General features: G+C 58.3%; 1 protein-coding gene across 8 annotated transcripts in view; it reads right to left on the reverse strand.

Annotated features, from left to right (window-relative positions):
- EBF3 (EBF transcription factor 3) overlaps positions 1-3,797 on the reverse strand; it is a 115,629-nt gene extending 111,832 nt beyond the window's left edge. For all 8 annotated transcript variants that reach the window (XM_044240752.1, XM_044240750.1, XM_044240749.1 and 5 more), the window contains exons 1-4: positions 3,664-3,797; positions 3,402-3,558; positions 2,975-3,038; positions 2,230-2,285 (exon numbers count right to left, since the gene is read on the reverse strand). In XM_044240752.1, the coding sequence (XP_044096687.1) occupies positions 2,230-2,285; positions 2,975-3,038; positions 3,402-3,558; positions 3,664-3,797 (411 nt within the window). The remainder of the gene's footprint in view (positions 1-2,229; positions 2,286-2,974; positions 3,039-3,401; positions 3,559-3,663) is intronic.
- Positions 3,798-17,164: the final 13,367 nt, after the last annotated feature.

Below are 17,164 nucleotides of genomic sequence, written 5' to 3' on the forward strand. Positions count from 1 at the left end.
TGATTTTTCTCGGGTAAAAAGGCAGTGTCTGCGCACACGCTCGGGTGGGTTTTGAGCAGAGGCTCCGCCAGATGGTGCGAAGCCCTAGGTGCGCTCACGACCGCGCTCGGCCCGGCTCCGGCGCCCGGAACCCGAGCCGGGGGCCTGGGGGCCGCCCGCTCCGCCGCCAGCGCCAGCCCCACCGCCGGCCTCGCCGAAAAAGAAAAAAAGGGGGGGGGTCACTGGGGGAGGGGCCGGGGGCGGGGAGCCACTAGTTCCCGGCAGAAAATTCCACGGAAGGGGGAGGGGAGTCCTCCTCTCCAGTCCCCTCCCCCACCGAAAATTATCTGGAAATTACTTCCAATCTCCTCGGGCACTTCTAACACTTTCCTCCCCTTCCAGGCGGACAAAGCCCTTTCTCGAGAAAGCCCGAGGCAGCCCTCTGGGAACAGGGAAGGGTCCCAGCGAGCCCCTCTCCCCCAGACTCCCTCCGGATCTGCTCGGAATCACAGAAGTGATGGGTGTCACCTCAGGCCAACGGGCCGCCTGGGGCTGCAGGGCGCCTGGCCGAGGCAGGCACCAGCACTTCTGAGAGCTCGGCTTGTCCTCCGATGGATCCCCCGTATTTATATTTGATTTATTTTTTATTTTGTAGCACAAACAGAAATCCATAAACTGTCGGTTCAGCGCCATTGACTCTTTGATCAGTTACTGGGCTATTTCTTTCCTCCCCCCGCCACCTCCCCGTCAGTGAAAGGAGATTAAATGCCTTTATTTTCAGCCCTGTTTATGTTGCAAAGGTACCAGGCTAAATGGACAATAAGAGTACACTTAAAACGAAGCCTCCTGCTGTAAGCTACAGAGAAACTTAGCACTGCCTACATCAACCTCTTAATTACACCACTGCGGTTTCTGACAACATTTAGCCCTTATATACAAAGGAAATAAAAGCACCCTGTCAAGGAGCAGCCCTAGTTCCACAGGCTTCTCTGGATCCGAGTGGAATAATTACCGAAGGGCACACTGCCTCCATCTTTGTCAGAAACAGGGTAGTTTACCTGTAAGATCTGTTTTACTCTAAAAGAAAACCACACTGTTTTACGTGGCAGACATTAAAATCCAACCCGCTTGTTGCCTAGGTAAGGACTAACTTTTTAAAGGGGAAGTAAAACCCAAAAACCAATTACTGAGCAGAGAGTAGGAAGCAAGCGTGCTGGGCTGCAGGAAACCCCAAGGAGTTCTTTTTCACTTGGCTCCCTATTCTTAAAGTTAGCATCAAAAATGAAGGTGCTACTTTCATTTCTAAGCCTGAAGCCCACCTTGGAAGTATGTGTTAAATCAATCTGTTCCCAGTGAGTTTACTATACACATTAAACTTTCTCCTCCCCCAACAGTATTTTAAGAAAATGGGGGGGGGGGTCTTTACAAGGACTGCACAACAACGTACCACCCAGCACAAAACCAGCCAGAGACTGCACAACATCAGAAAGCAATGACGCGCTTTTTCTGCTGTTAATCACATTCCTGATAGCCAATAGTTATCATCGGAAAAGTTGACCAAGACAGGTTAAATAATTTAATAAGGAACTGCTTGTAATTATGTTATTTACAAGGTATGACAGAGGGTGGAAGAGGGAGCAGAAGCTGCTCCCAGAGCCGTGGACGGGTGTGGGTGACCTCTGGAGCTGGGAGTTTGAATTATGGAGAGGGGAGGCTGAGAGGTGAAGACGCACTAGCGGAGAACAAGGTGACTTTTCACCCCAACACATTTCACTTTTAAATCCAAATCAACGTCTCGCGTTACTAGACCATCACACTGGAAAGGAGAAAAAAATGAACTAATCAAGTCCAACTCAATGGGCTTTAGAAAGGAGTTAGTTGCCTTTGTTAGAGGGGGAAAAAAAATCAATGACATGATCCCAAGCAGAAAGAGAAACGTTTAAAAAATATACAATAGGAGAAGCATCCTGAAATTTTTCTGTCAAATATTAATTACCATAACTAATTAAGACGAATTTTATCCCAATCACATGCCATCTGATGAAACCATAGATATCCTGTTCTAACGTCAACATAAACCGTTTTACCAATCGCATCATTTATTCCAATAAATATGGAATTCTCATTAGTATGTCAAGGAAACTAGACAGAAAACAACTCCACCAGATCCATCTGTCACGACCCTCCTCTCAACCCCAGGACAAGCCCACCGAGCAGCACAAACTAGTGCGAAGGCTTAAACTTTCTCACCTGTTTGGTCATTGAATCTATGAGGCGAACATACAGGTCCTGCTCCGTTCTGACTCCTGCAAAAAACAGGGACAAATTCTCATCAGGATTTTGGCGAGGGCACCTGAGGCCCAGGAAGTCGGTAACTCAGAACTGCTGCCGGCGGTGATGCAGCAAAACTCAGGCATGCCGTTTGAAAGGCAAGAAGACAACCCCAACCACTTCTTCTCTTGCTCTCTTCCCTTAATTAAGAACCTCGAGAGGCTTAGGGTTTGCACTGAAAGGTGTAACAAATTTGCCGGACTGAGAGCAGGCCTGGTGGCCACACAGGGGGGGGCCCATGTGGTCATTTATTTTTAGAAAACAGAAAGCACCAAATGAGTGAGAGTTTGAACTCTTTCTAATGTCTCTGGAGGATTTTTTAAGAACTCGTGTACTGGAAGCAAGTTATGCTCGGCTTATGGAGCTACCCCCATCTCAAGAATTAACATTAATTTGCAAAATTGAAAAAAGTCACTTTAAAGTGACGCCCTGCTGAAGCCCCTATTGATCCCCTTTTCACTTTCTGCTTCAAGCCTCACCGGTTAATCATGTGAAGTGCCATCGACTTATTGATCGTTTATGTTTTGTTTTCCTTCTATGCCATGAGAAGATTTCGTGTTTACATCCATGTCATTTTAATCTCAAAATCTTTACGTCCTTTAGCCGTCTCGGGAAGGGAGAGCGAGCCCGGGCTGGGGCGGGCAGGCGGCGGGCGGCCACTTACCGTTGCTGTACAGTAACTGGAGTTTATAGTGGATGCCGTTGTTGGTTTTCTCGTTGTTGGGCTCCTGAAAGTAACGATAAATAATTGCATTTAGTGTGATCGGCGTCCGGCGCGGCTACCGCGCTCGGTGCCCCTTCGCGACCGAGGCCCTGGGGCCTCACACATGGCAGGACTCCTAGCTCGGAGCGGCGCGGTGATGTCACTTTCCTGCTGGAAGCCCAGCGTCCTCCTCGCCCCGAGCGAGTCCGGGGCCGCGGAGAAGTTGCGCAGCCCTCGCCGGGCCCGGGCGGCCGCACGTGGCGGCGGCGGGGGCGCCTCGCGCAGCGGACCCCGCCGCCGAGGGGGGCACTCGGGGCCACCGCGCGCGGGCACCGCCTGCCTCCCACTTCCAGAAAGACGGAGGGTGTGATTGCAGGTTTGCACTTACTTTCTCTTTCTCCACAAAGTCCACAAAAGCGGTCCTTTCGATCTCCACCGGCTGCCCCTGCCTGTCGTAGAGCGCCAGCACGAAGTGGAAGAAATTGGACTTCCGGAGGTTGGAGGGCGGCTGCTTCTCGAAGTGCGCCCGCGCCAGCCCCACGCCGCTGCGGGAGGAAACAGACAGCGGCCCGGTGAGGCGCGCGGCGCCGGCCGGCTGCGGGGACCCGGCCGGGCCGGGGCCGGGGCGCGCGGGGGCGGCCGGTACGTACCTCTGGGCGGCCGTGTTGGCGTCCACCACCCCCGCCGTGTGCATCCACGAGCGCACCGGGTTCATGCCGCTGCCCAGCGGCTCCTCCTTCATGGTCGTCCCCCCGCGCGGAATATTCTCCTGGATCCCAAACATGAACCCTGCTGGCGGCGGCCGCAGCTCCCGGCCGAAAGCGCTTCCGCGAGCAGCGGCGCTCGGGGCTCGGCGGCAGGCGGCTGCCCTGGCCGCGCTCGCCCTGCTCGGCGCCTGCGGTCCGGCCGGCCGCCGGCTTCAGCCCGTCCCGGGCAGGCGCGACATGCACCAGCGGCCGGGCGCTCCGGGCGGCCGGGGGCGCGGGAGCGGCGGCCCCGGCGGCGGCGGCGGCGGCGGCGGCGCTTCGGAGGAGCGGGACGCGGCGGCCGCGGAGGCGGTGGTTGTTGTTGTTGTTTGCGCGCTCAACGTGCTGTCATCCTAGCCGGGCGGCGTCCGCGGCTGCAGGACACTGCGGGATCGCCCGCTTCTGGCGCGGCCCGCCTGCTCCAAAGACAAATAAACGGGGCAGTGAGTGCCGCGGCGCAGTCCCGGGCGCAGGCGGGGCGCGGCGGGGCCTGGAGCGGCGCGCGCAGCGGACGGAGGCGCACAAAACTCAGCCCTCTCTCCCCGAGGAATGGACCCTTTCCCGGGAGCCAAAACTCGAAGCCCCCGGGAGCGGCGCTGTCAGAGGGTGACGTCGGGGGGCGGCGCCTGCGCCATATATGGGAGCGGCCGCCCCTCGCCGCGCCCCTCGCCGCCGCCGCCGCCGCCGCGCTCGCTGACTGACTGCCTGACGGCGCCGCGAGCCGGCCCGAGCCCCGCGAGCCCCGCGAGCCCCGCCGCCACCGAGCGCCACGGAGCGCCGCCGCCGCCGCCCCCAGCCACGCTGCGCGGCTCCCCGCGCCCACCCGCAGCCCAGGAAGTTACTCCTCGCCCAAATAAATCTCCAAGTGAAACAAACAGCCACTGCACCATTGCTGCTCGGCCCCCCGAACACCTCCTCCCCAAATCAGCCACCCAGTCGAAACACTGTAGGGAGGAGGGGGCAAAACGCCGAGCGAAGCGCCCCCAACTTGCCCAAACGCAGGCACTAAACGCGAAGGGCCTCGGCTCGCCCTGGGGCCGCCCAACAGGAAAAGCGGGAAGAAGCAGGGAGGCCGCAGGGAGGGGGCTGCAGGGGCAGGCGACCGACCGGGGATGGGGCGGGGAGCGGGTGGTGGGGAGGGCAGGGCTCCCTCGCCAAGGCGGGGCGCGCAGCCCAGTCTGGTTTCTAAACAGACCTAAGGCGGCTGGGGGGCCAGTCTGCCCCCGCCTGGGCCTCGCCGGGCGCCGGTGCCTTCTGCCCTGGCGGAGGCTGCTGAGTGCCGGGCTGAGGACCCACGTCGGAGGCGGGCTCTGCCAGATGCTCTGTCTTTCCCGGTGGCCACGGGAACCCCCGTCCCCCGGCCTGGGCTTAAACACGGCGAGTGACAAAGAAGGCTCCGGGCTCTCCGGACCGACAGGAAGCGCGCCCGGCCTCTCCCGCGACCCGGAGCCGGGTGTCCGGCTGCGCGCCCTGCGCGGTAGCTAGACCTCCCCGGCGACGGCCTCTCTAAAAGCCGAGCGGACTTCGCGGGCGCCGGGGTCCTGCCCTCAGGGCCGCCGGGCCCGGGTGAGCGCGCAGCGCGCAGCTTCCCGACCTGGTTTCGAGGAATCGGGAGGGCAGCGGGGCACGGGCAACGCGTGGGCCCGGCGGCCGAGCTCCTGCCGCGGGGACTCCGCACCTAGGCGCACTGCCCCCCCCCCCAAAGAAGTCTGCACCACACGGAGCAGAGACCCAGGGGACAACCAGGAGCTGTCCTGGCACTTCCCTGCCGAGAGAAATCAGGCCCTTTCGATTAAAACAAAACCAAAGCAGGTTTCAGGGTTGCAAGTGTGTCGCAGGGGCACCCTTTCCCCGCCCGCTATGGGGTGGGACTCCCTTTTCCCATGAATTGGCAGTGTGTGTACGTTAATATTTTAATTAATCGGGAAAAAGCAAAGTCCGATTTACGTTATCTGGGGACCCCCACGCCTCTTGGAAGGGGTGAGAAAAAAAAAGGTGTGTTGGAAAGCAATCTATTTTGCTGGTGTTGGGGGTTAATGACTATTGCCAAAGATAAGTGAATTATCAAAGCTGTTGCGCCAGTCCCATCTCAAAATCCATTACGGTGCCGGCCGTCTAATTAAATACGTAAGTATAATAAAATCATATTTTATGACTATTTGAGGGTAATGAGATTAGTCTTTAGAAGCGATCGCCACATATTAAAGATGCCACTGTCTATAGAATGTTAATAACCTTAAATCAAAGTGTATGGAAACTATTCACGATAAATTAAAAGAAAATTTCTGTATTCCTAGTAAGCCCAGAGCTTTCCACCCACCTCAGACTGAGTGGGGAAAGGAACACTTTCTTCGTGGAGGGACGACGCAAAATAAAGTTGGCCATAGGTGTAGGGTGGGGTTGAGAAATTGCTTTGTCTCTGCGCGTTTAGCTGCTTCGGGGGCTCACGCAGGGCCAGCGGCCAGGCAAGCGCTATTGTCAGAATATGCAAAGTGCCTTTTCGGGAAAGATGAAGTTGGAAATAGGAAACAATGCTTCCTTTGTAGCACACTTCCTAAAATGCCCAGCCCGCCTTGGAGGTGCCCCTTCCTTGCACTAACGAAAGTATCATGCTTAAAATCATTTACAGTATCTTTAATTCAGATTACACGCGCCAAGGCGATTTAAATCTGATTACCAAATTAGAAGGTTTAAAAACAAATCCTTCTAAATCTGATACTGTTGACTAAAGAGGGGAAAGAAGTTCTATAAGCCCATCACATAAGGTAACGATCCTGCCCCAGAAAGAAAAGGGGTTTTAAACCTTTTTGACAACAAATGCAGCTGCCCCACTATTTTGGACGATATTAAGCGAAAATGAATGCAAATCTGTGTTCAGCAGCCATCTGGCCCGAAATGGGGGAATCAGCTGCTCTCACAACAGGCTCGGAGGCTGAATCCATTTCAGCTCATTTTCTAGATCATCTGGTCCCGCACCCAAAGCGTGGAAAATACGGTCTTTATCATTCACCAACTTTATCTTTTTTGTCACTCCACTTCTGGCTCCGAGCTGTGGGCACAAGGACTGCCCGACCGGGCTGGGTCTCCACCGGGGCCTGCTGGGGAGCAGCCTGGAAAGGCAGCCCCTTACCCCCCCCCACCTCACCCTACCCTAGATTTTCGCTTTAAAGAAGGGGGAGCAGCAGCGGAGAGGAGCGATGGACTGAGCACCCAGGCTGGGGAGGAAGAGGGGGAATGCAGGGCAATTCCTGACTGCCCTGAGAGATGCTGGAGCCCGGCCCGCGCCGGCCTCCACCCTCTGGAGTCGCCCCCGCCTCTCTCCGTTTCTCGGGAACTAGGGGCGCTAAACGCCCAGGAAGGGGAACCGTGGGGGTGGGGAGTGGGGAGGAGGGGTGGAGAAGCAGAGAGACCGGCTGACACCTTGGAAGTTAGGCAGGCCCGGCCGCTCGTCCAGGCTCGGCTCACAGAGCGCTCCCAGGGGCCAGACAGACGCCCAGGGGCCGGTCCGGGCGGGGCCTGACCTTCGTTGGGAACCCCGCGGGCCGCGACGGCGGCGGCGACCGCTCAGGGCCCCGCGCTCAACGCGATTTGCACGGGTGGCCCTTGCGCCGCCGCCGCCTCTCCGCCGCCGCCTCCTCCTCCTCCTCGGAGGGTGGGAAGTATTCCTTTTGTGCGGATTTACGGGGAGAGGCTTCAATGAGCCCCCTCACATTTGCATTTAAATAGCGGCATCAAGCGCTTCGCGTGCCACACACCAGTGGGCTCCCAGATGTCACGCCGGAGTCAGTCAGATGGCCAGTGCCCAGCTGTCCTCCCCACGTCGTGGCGGAGCAGGCAGTGACCTTAAAGAGACAGCGCCCGCCGCCCCTGGAGCCCTGTTCGCGGGGAGCGGCGTGCGGAGCGCGGGGCAGAGGCGGCGCTTGGCCGCTGACCCGCAGCACTACCGAGGCCCAGCCAGGCGGTACGACCGACCGGGCAGCATCCGCGCCCAGAACTAGCCCGGCTTCCCTGCGGGCCGTGCAGCGCCCAGTGCCCGGCCCTCGCGCGCGTCAAGCCCTTCCGCCCGCCGCCGCTACCCACTCGGGGAGGGCGAGGGGCCGCTCCACCAGTGCCCGGTGTAACCGTCCCCCTTGTACCTCCCCAGTCCCGGGGCCTCCACTGCTGCGGGATGCAAGGCCTGGAGAGCCGGCGGAGGGCTGGTGCCAGTCTCAGAGTCATCCTGAAACTTGGACCAAGTTAGAGTCCCAGGGAGTGAGGCCAGCTGCGGAGCCCGCCCCAGCCCAACGTTCAGGGTGCTTTGTGAACGCCCCACCTCACTTGCGGCCCACTCCGGGGAGCCAGACGACCTCCCTACCAGCCTTCCAAAGAGTAATAAACTGCATTTCCAGCGTTGAGAAGCCCGGGCAGGGTGTTCCTGGAATCCAGCTGAGCCCCCTGAGGGATGGGGGGGCGCGGTGCCCTCGAAGGGTTGGTGGTCTCAGACCCAAGGCTGCCTGCCGTACTACTCGGCCCTCAAGAAAGGGTGAGAAGCCAGTGGCGCCCAAGGCCCACAGTTCGAGTTCCCGACGCCAGTGCCAAACTGCAGGCACGGCCGCCCACACGTCCTTCCCGCCTGGGGGTCGCGCTCAACCGGCACCGGCTACCCGCCCTCCACCCTCCTCCCGCTCCTGCTTAGGACCCGGCACTGAGCACCGGCCCCGGCCCAAGAAAGAACCCAAAATTGGGAGAGCCAGACAGACCTTGGGCCCCGGGAAGGAGGCCACAGGGTCCAGAAGGGCCAGAAAATAGGGAAATCCTGGCAAGACACACCTAGAAAGTCCCGTGAACTGTGGGACAGGGTAGAACAGTCACGCACGGTCAAATCCTGGCCACCGCGAGTCACTGTCTTGTGGGCCCCTGAGAGCATCCAGGGCTCAGACTTGCGCTGTGGGGTCACGCTCACCCCGGGGCTTCGAGAGGCCGGGGAGGCAAGGGCTGTGGTCTCGGACCACCCCAACCTATTAAACTGGGCACAAAGAGGGCCAGGCCAGGTTCGGTTGGGTTTTCCAGGGCCAGAGAGCATGCCTTCACCATCTCGGGGCAGAGGCGGAAGCCCGGGGCCCTCAGGAGTCATGTGGAGAACTGAATCCGAGCCAGGCCGTGGGTCCCGCCTGCCCTCGGAGGCAAGGAACTGGGCACCTCGCCCAGGACACCCGGGCGCCTCAGCGGGCTCCTCTTGCCTCTGCTAGAAGGGGTGGGGGAGGCCTGGCTGGAGTCACAGGTAAAAAGTGAACACTGAAGGGTGTCAGACCCCGATTCTCTGCATCACCCTCCGCCCCACCCCACCCCACCTCAAACCCGTCATCCTGTAAGGTTAAGGCTGGTGAAGCCCGACCCCTCAGTACCGAAAAAGGCTCAATTCTGCAAGCTGCAACATGCAGGCGCCTCCTGTCTAAGCAGCCAAGTTTGACAAACAGCGCCTCCTGGGGTGGGGAGAGCAGTGTCGCGGGCAGCCCAGAGCCAAGCCGCGGAGGCTTCCACCTACCCCAGGGCAGGTGGCTGCCGAGGCTCCCTGCCCGGCCTACCAGCTGCGCCGCGACTCCGACGCGCCCTGCGCGTCCTGCGCACCTAGGCCTCGCTGACCCCCTGACCCCAGAAGCGCGCAGAAACACCCACCCAACGCCTGGTCCTGACTGCCGCCCACATGTGTCTGCAAAGTCCAGGCCAAGCCCGGCACCCACAACAAGGCCAGGGCGTTGAGCGCCGCGCCCACGCCCTTGCTGGCGAGAAGCGTGCGCTCCAAGTGCCCGGCCCCGCGGGGATCAAGCGGTCGCAACCCGGAATTCTCTCGACCCTGGGAAACCCAGGGCTCTCCTAGCTGGGCGGGAAATGCCGGGGCGCTCCTCGGTTCCTGCTGCCTGCGAAATTAGAAAGGAAACAATTACTGTCTCCTTGTCCTGACTTTTCTCTGGTTCCTTCGGTCACTTTGGCTGACCCCACCATTCTGAATCTGCCCTGGGGGCTCTTCAGCCACATCGAGAATCCCAAATCAAACCCTCGCATTCTGCGTGCGAGCTGGGCTTCTCCCAACGCACCTTGCAACCTTACAGACTGCCTCTCCGCCAAAAGCTTGAGAGGAGCACCTGAGCTAGGAAAGACAGCTGGTGCGTGGCGGGGTCCCTCGGACCCGAAAAGGCGCAGCGGTTTCACAATGAGCTGGAGTTCCGGACCTGCGTTCAGCGGCGCCCTAAGGCAGTCGGGCACACGCACCTGAGTCAGCGCCTGGTACGCGGACCCCGCGCCCACCCGCCCCCGCCAGTTTACAAAGCAAACTTCCCCCTGAGTAGTTTCTAGATCGAACGGTGCACCGAGTGCGCCAATCAACACCTAAACAGACCCAAACCGTAGAAACACGGATCGATCAGATAATTTCAAATATTATAATTGGCTTTAATTAAACACACTGCGTTCTAATTAACTCTGAAATTTTAGCATGCTTTGGGACACTGGTGTCTGATTTGATATTGTCAGTCCAGATGTCCTAATAAAATTCAATCTTCCACTCAAGACTTCAATATTCACTAAGAACAAAATGCAAATTAAATGTAAAACCTAAAGTGTCGCCAAAGGTATAATCAAGAAAGGTGTCTCAAAACTTCTCACTTTTTATTACGCAGTAGTTAAAAAATGCAGATTACATCCTAACAAGACCTCTCCAGCACACCATAAATCTTAACTCTTTCCTGGGAGGGGGCGGAGTGCCCTGCCACTGGCTCAAAAGTAAAGGAGGGGGATAACCAGACCCTAGGAAAGAAGGGAGCACCCTCATCTGAAAGCTCACGGAGCCCCAAACTGTGCCAATGACATTCTGGCTTGAAACGGGTTTGCCAAAACTGCAAAGGAGTTGAGGTGGTAGAGAGCCAAGGGGGTGGGGGGGGCGGAGTGGCAGGGGATTGACGTCCTCCTGTGCAGGGCCACTCGCCCCCTCCTCGGCGGCGGCACCTTAACGGGGTGCGTACACATCCGTTCCTGTGCGCAGAAATGGGTTTGGTGGGTGACAGCTGCCTAGCCTGGTCAGTCCGCCAGGGTAATTATCTCAGCTGTAGGGACCGCGACCACGAGGCTGGGAGGGACGGGAGAGCTCACTACCCTTGGTCAGAAATGTGTCAAACCCTCCTCCCTTTCCGCCTACACAAACCCTTTCACCCGCGTTCTCGGGACTTCTAAGGGATCCAAGCTGGCGGACGGTATCAGGCGGCGCGAGGCGGCGGGACGGCCCCTCCCGGTAAGCCGGGCGCAGGCCATGCGAGGGGTGCGCCTTTGGTGACACACTTGGTCGCGACGTGATTCCTTACCAATCTGAGGGTCTGCTAAATTTACAGCCCAGAACGAGCCCTGTTAAAAGGAAGCTATTCCCACATTAAACATGTGTATGTTTTCCATACTAATGGAGTCACTTAAAGCTGTTGCTAATTTAACTTTTTAAAAAGGCCACACTGTGGAAATTTGCATTTTCTTTAGGATATTGAAATGAAGAGAAAACTGCTGGGCGGCGAGGCTGCCCAGGGCATAGCTAGGGGCCATGCAGAAATAAAAACAGATAAAGAAAAGAAGAAAGAAAGAAACCCGCTTCTCTTCTAGACTATTAATAAGCAATTTGTCCCGCTGAAATTTACATTGCAAAGCCGAGCGCGCCGGCAGCCGAGGCGGCAGAGCCGGCGCGGGCTCGGGCGGTGCACCCTGCGCGGGGCGGGGGCGGCCTCCCGGTCGTCCCGGCCGCCCCCGGGGGTGATCTGTGGGCGGCTTTGAACTTGCTGTCCTTGCCGCCGCTCGGCCGACCCTCGCCCGCACCCACGCGTGTCTGCGCGCCAGGGCCCGCCTGGGCCGCGCGCCCGGACAGCGAGGGCTGGGGTGCGCGGTCGCCGCCAGGCCCGCCGCGGCCGGGCCGGGGTCTGTCTGAGAGAAGCCCCTCCGCTCGCACTAACGCCCCCGGCTCACGGACCCCCACCGCCCCCCAAACGCTGCCCTGGCCTTACACGTCAAATGCCAACATAAGCTTAATTCCCTTCCTGCCGAGCCGCGCGGCCCTGGCCCACGTCCACTGCCAGTGCGGAGCCCCGCGCCCCGCGCCCGCCCCGCGCCCCCGCCGGCTCCCCCGCCCGCGCGCGCCCGGCGCTGGCGGCTCCCGAGCCTAGCGTGGGGCCAGGGCGCCATCTACGGGCGCCGCGCGGCTGCCGGCGCCGCCGCCTCCCGCTCGCCCGCCGGGGCCGCTCCTCCGCCCGCGCCGCCCGCTCGCCCCGCGCCCGCGCCGCGCCCGCTCCGCCGCGCCCGCCACTCACCGCGATCACGCGACGCTCCCCGCGCCGTGTCGCTCACGAAGCGCCGCTGCGACCCAACTTTGCGTTAAAACTTCCGAGATGGAGGCGCCCTCCCGCCTCGGACTTGGAGGCGGACCGGAGCACCCGGAACGCACAGATAACGCGGCGTGATTTGTTAGTCTAACTCTGCGGTCTGAGACTTGATGTCCCCGAAGACCCGGCGAGTTTTCCCCTTTATTTATTTTTATTAAAACATCAATCTACGCCGGAGCTGGTGAACTCGGTTTCACCTGGAGAACATAAAATGCTCCATACCGGAGAAGTAAGCACCTTTCATAAATCAGCGGTATTCCTGACACATCGATCAATTTTTGGTTGTTAATCCGAAAGGCGGGGTTTTAATTGCTTCCTGCGCTCTCTTCCAGGCACCTCGGCGTTTCGACCTTTCCCTCCCTCGCTCCAAGGGTCTCACTTCTGTACGGAGGGGAGGGGCGGGGATTGAAAACCCGGGTCCTGCCGCTAAACCCCGGAACCCCCAATCTCCGCCTGCGCCCGTGCGCGCCTCCCCAGCGCCGAGGGCCCTCCGCCCGCGCTCACCTCCCCGCTGTCCGGCCGGGAAGAGCCGACAGACCCGCCGGAGCCCGAGGGGCTGCCCAGGCACTGCTCGCCCGCCGCCAAAACGCCGCCAGGACGCGGCGCAAAAGTTCACTGCGAGGCCGGAGCCGGATCGCCGCCCAAGGTCCCGGGGTCCCGCAGCCCCAACCCCGCGGCGCGCGCCCCCGGAGGCGAGCAGAGCGCACCCCGGCGGCGGGTGGCGCAGTCGGCGCAGCCTGGGTCCCAGCGCCCAGCGCCCCGCCCGCGGCGCGCCAAGTTCAACTTTAGTGGCCGGTGGCCTCTGGGGGCCTCAGGCTGGGGCGGGGAGCTCGAGCAGTCCCCGCGCGCTTACCTGCGCGGCTCGTTCGACGGGCGTCGCGGGCGCCCTGGCCGCGAGGTGGCGGCGGCGCCAGCGGCGGGCCGGGAGGGTGTGCGGCCCGGCGCCTTCCCACGTTCCCACTTCCCACTCTCCCGGGAGAGCCCACGGGCCGGGCCGCGAGCGCGTCAGTGCGCACGCGCCGCGCTGCCTTCCACCGCGGGAGGCGGCGGCGCGGCAGGCTGGGGGCCGGGCGGGGGCGCAAGAAGGTGCCCGCAGGCGGCCCCGCGGCCTGCCCGCCGCCGTGCCCCCGGGGTCTCAGCTGCGCCCCGCTCTCGTCGCCTTGGGGAGGGACCTCCAAGGCGCCCCCCTGGGCCGGCGAGGGGCCTCCAAGAGGGAGGCCTTTCGCTAGGACCCGAGCCCCGCTCCTTCCTCCGGACCCCGAAGGCTTTGGTGACCCCTGGCCGAGACAGCGCGCCAAACCCGGGGAGTCCCGAGGCCCGTGTCCCAGGCTTGGGGTGGCCCAAAGCCGTCGGATGTAGACTTGTGCACGCTCCCAAGGAGAGGAAGTCGCGGGTCTCCCCTGGTCCTTTGTGGAAATGCCAGGTGAGAGGACAGCAACCCTGGAGTCTGGATGCGAAGAATCTAGTGGGAAGCTCAACGCCAGACAGTTACAGTGAAATGGGGCGAGGCAAGAGCTCTCCGGCAAAGAGAAGGATTGGGATTCTCCGAATCAGGCCGCTGCGCTGGACAATAGAGTGCAGTCCGAGGAGCAGAGCGCTGCGTTCAGGGCAACGTTAGCAGGATGGGCTTCTGCTGCCCCCAGGAGAGAACGAGGCCAAACGGCCCTGACCACCCCACTCCTACCTTGGGTGTGGGAACTTTGCCATTAACATCTGGAGCTGCTGCTGAAGGCAAGAAAACGGTTCCCGCCAGGGCGTCCACATCCTTGACCTGCTGGCTGGCCCTTGGGTTAAAGAAGCTGACTTCTAACCAGGGTGCCTGGCTCCAGTGCCTGCTTATTTCTGTAGTACGCCCCTTGGCTGAGAACCTAGTACCATCTCCTACTAATTCTTACCGTCCTGCTTCCTCAAGACCCAGGTGCACTGTAGATGCCTGGGAAAAGATGACTTTCCCGTAGCCAAATTTCTTCTTCAAAAACAGAAAGCGTCACCATGTCAGAACTGGCCTCTCACCATCAACCATGTTTTGCTTTTTTTCGCTTGTTTCTTGCTCCTAGATTTGTTTTGTTCTCTTGATTTCAACCTTTTGTAGTGAAAGTTGAATGTGCTGAATCATGAAATCTTACTGGAAGGGAACAGATATTTTTGGCCATTTATTTAGTAAAAAGCACTCTAGAGAATGCAACCCAGAAATGTACTTTATTATGATAGCTTAATGTAAGAAAAGAACTAAATAAGGAATATTTCCCCTTTGTCATCTTCACTTGGGAATCATTTTTAATGTGAGCCGGCATGAAACCATTTAAGCAAGATGCAATATTTTAAGATACAAAATTACCCATGTTTTTAATAGCAGTTCGCATGTGTTGAATGTTACATCCTGGGCACTCAGGCCAGGCACAAGCTTGGGAAAGTCAAAGGACATGTCCCCTGTTACACTGCCAGGAAGCTGGGACTCCAAGCCCCATGCAGGACACGGGAACTCTGGCCCTTAACGTGGTTCCACAACATGTAGCTTCAGAGGTGAACAATGGGAGGTTCAGTGTCTTAAAGTCACTTTGCATGCACGGAGCCCTGAAATGGCCCTTGCTAAGTGTGCCCAGACGGGCTGTGGAATGACAAGAAAGAGGCTAGGGGATGGGTAGTATCCCACTAACGCTGGGTTGGTGACCCTTCCCTCCCCAACCCTCCTCTGCAATCTTACCTGTCCTCCAAAGAGGCCATCCTGGGCCTCCTTCCTCCAAACACTCCTAGAGCATGGAGGCCTGGCCTTAGTCTTGGTAGGTCCTCAAGGACTTTTTTGTTTTGTTTTTGTTTTTGTTTTACAGGAATGAGAAATAAATGGAGAACATTTAGTTATGTAGGTAATTGTTCCTGATCAGCAGCCTGGGAAAGGAATGGTACTAGTCACGTAAGTTTCTGAAGGAAATGACGTAATCCTATGGGACAGTTTGAGGAAACCCATCACTTTTATGGGAAAGAGCTTGGCCATTGACAGGAGATCCGTGACCTCACCTTCATATACAAGTAACAGCACAGAGTAAAACTTAAGTAGGAATGACTTTAAGTAGGCATGACTTTCTCCATGCCTCACTTAGGAGATACAGTGATTGCTGTCCCCTTCACTGCCCTCCTTTGTCCCACAAATATTCCTGTGGGCTGTCAGGCTGTGCTCAGCAGTGAGCAAGGCCCTGCTTCGTGGTGCTTGAGGTCCACTCCGCAGAGTGTGAGGACTCCGCTCGGAGAGGTTTGCAGCAGGAAAGGCTTCAGTACATCTAACAGGCACAGAAAAATCAATGTCCATGTCATCATCTGTCATTGTCACGTGTGTGCTTGGTCACTGGCCTCTGTAACCAGCCAGCGTTTCAAGTGTGAGACTTAGGGTGGGACTTGACCGATGCCAAATCAGCACTATCCAAGGGCGCAGAGGGTTAGAGGGACCCCACTGCAGAAATTCGGCAGAGGCGAAGCTTCGTCACCTAATCCAGAAGTCAGAACTATATCCTGTGCATTTTCAGAGGACAAAAGGTTTCAGCAATTGTTTGCTTTATTTGCTGACCTATCAGTCTGGTCGGAAACCCATCCATATGCGGATTCCTCCTGTAGGAGACTCCTGAACTTGGTACCCACCTGTTCTCTTCATCCAGTGGGTGAGTTCCTGGCGCAGAGCTGGATGGGGCACGCGGGATCAGCAAGCAGCTGTTGAATTAATACGGATGTGATTCCGCCTCGGAGACGTGGCACTGTGGAAAGCTTTAGACACACACCCAAGTTGATAGACCAGGAAGAAAAAGGGGGCTCTTCTGCTCAGAATGTCGTCCCTCCACAACTCTTCCTGCCTCTAAGGAAAAAAAATACTTTAATTGAAATGGCAGCGGATTTGGTCAAATATGCTGTGACCTGCTTTGTGACATTTTGTCCCAGTGGCGTAACCTGGGTGAGAGTAACAAACCCACCCGCTGTCCATGGAAGACAGCCAGGAAAAGGCCACCTGTGGGAGTCAGGTGGGCAGTGAGACCCGCCGGCCTGGGCCACGTGGTGGGCAACCAGCCATGTGATGACAAGCCTGGCCAGGGATGGTGGGGACCAGCTTCCTAGGGCCTCTTCTGTTGGCTCTGGGATGGTGGCTCCAGGATGAGACCCACTGGCCAGTTCATAGAGATGGCAGACTGCTTTTCCATCTAGACTGCTTTCCCGAGACTAGATTCAAGCAACTCCACTCAAGACTGTTTTCAAGGTGTGAAGGGAGGCACTCGGGGTGACCCCGTGAGGCACCCTGGCCCTCGATGGCCCCCACTCTTGGCATTCGAGGGAATGATGATGGTTCCTTCCTACAATCATTCATGAAGGGAAATCCTAGGACTGGAAGCCCTAGCTGTGTTCGAGGTCCGTGAAACATCATATTTAAGAAAGAAAGACCTGAGATGCATGCATTGATGGGGGAGGGGGAAGTCCTGGGGTCACTGATGCTGGTTTTCGCCCTAACATAAGTATACCCGACTCCTTATTTTTTCAGTATAGGCCTGTACATTTTCATTTCTCATTCTTCTATTTCCCTAAAGCCTTGAAAGTCAACTCTTTTAGACCTATGGCATGTGAATTACACCTCAGTTCAGAACAGTTTAACCTAAATACAACAGTCGGAGCACACAACGGTTGCCTGAGGCAGGGACTTGCCTCCAGGTGGCTCGCCCAGAAGGGCTAGGCAGGGGCTAGGGAGGCAGGGAGGATGTGGAGGCTCAGCAGAGGGTGGCCTGACTTTGAGACCCTGTGGACCTTCCCATCACACGACAGAGCCAATCCCCTTGCCCACCCTTTGATTCTGAGCTGGGGGCATAACTTGCCTGGGCATCTGGATATTAGCCACCGTGCGGGACGTCCCCATTCCTGCTTTTCGCATCTCTGTCTTCACTGTAGGAACAGACCGAACCAGCGACCAGTATGGAGTGGACAGGTGGCGCGGAATCCAGTGGCCCCGCCAAGGCCATCCTGGACCAGCTGGCAGCCAGCTGACC

The sequence above is a fragment of the Neovison vison genome, chromosome 2 (assembly GCF_020171115.1).
Source record: "Neovison vison isolate M4711 chromosome 2, ASM_NN_V1, whole genome shotgun sequence".
Lineage (NCBI taxonomy): Eukaryota > Metazoa > Chordata > Mammalia > Carnivora > Mustelidae > Neogale > Neogale vison.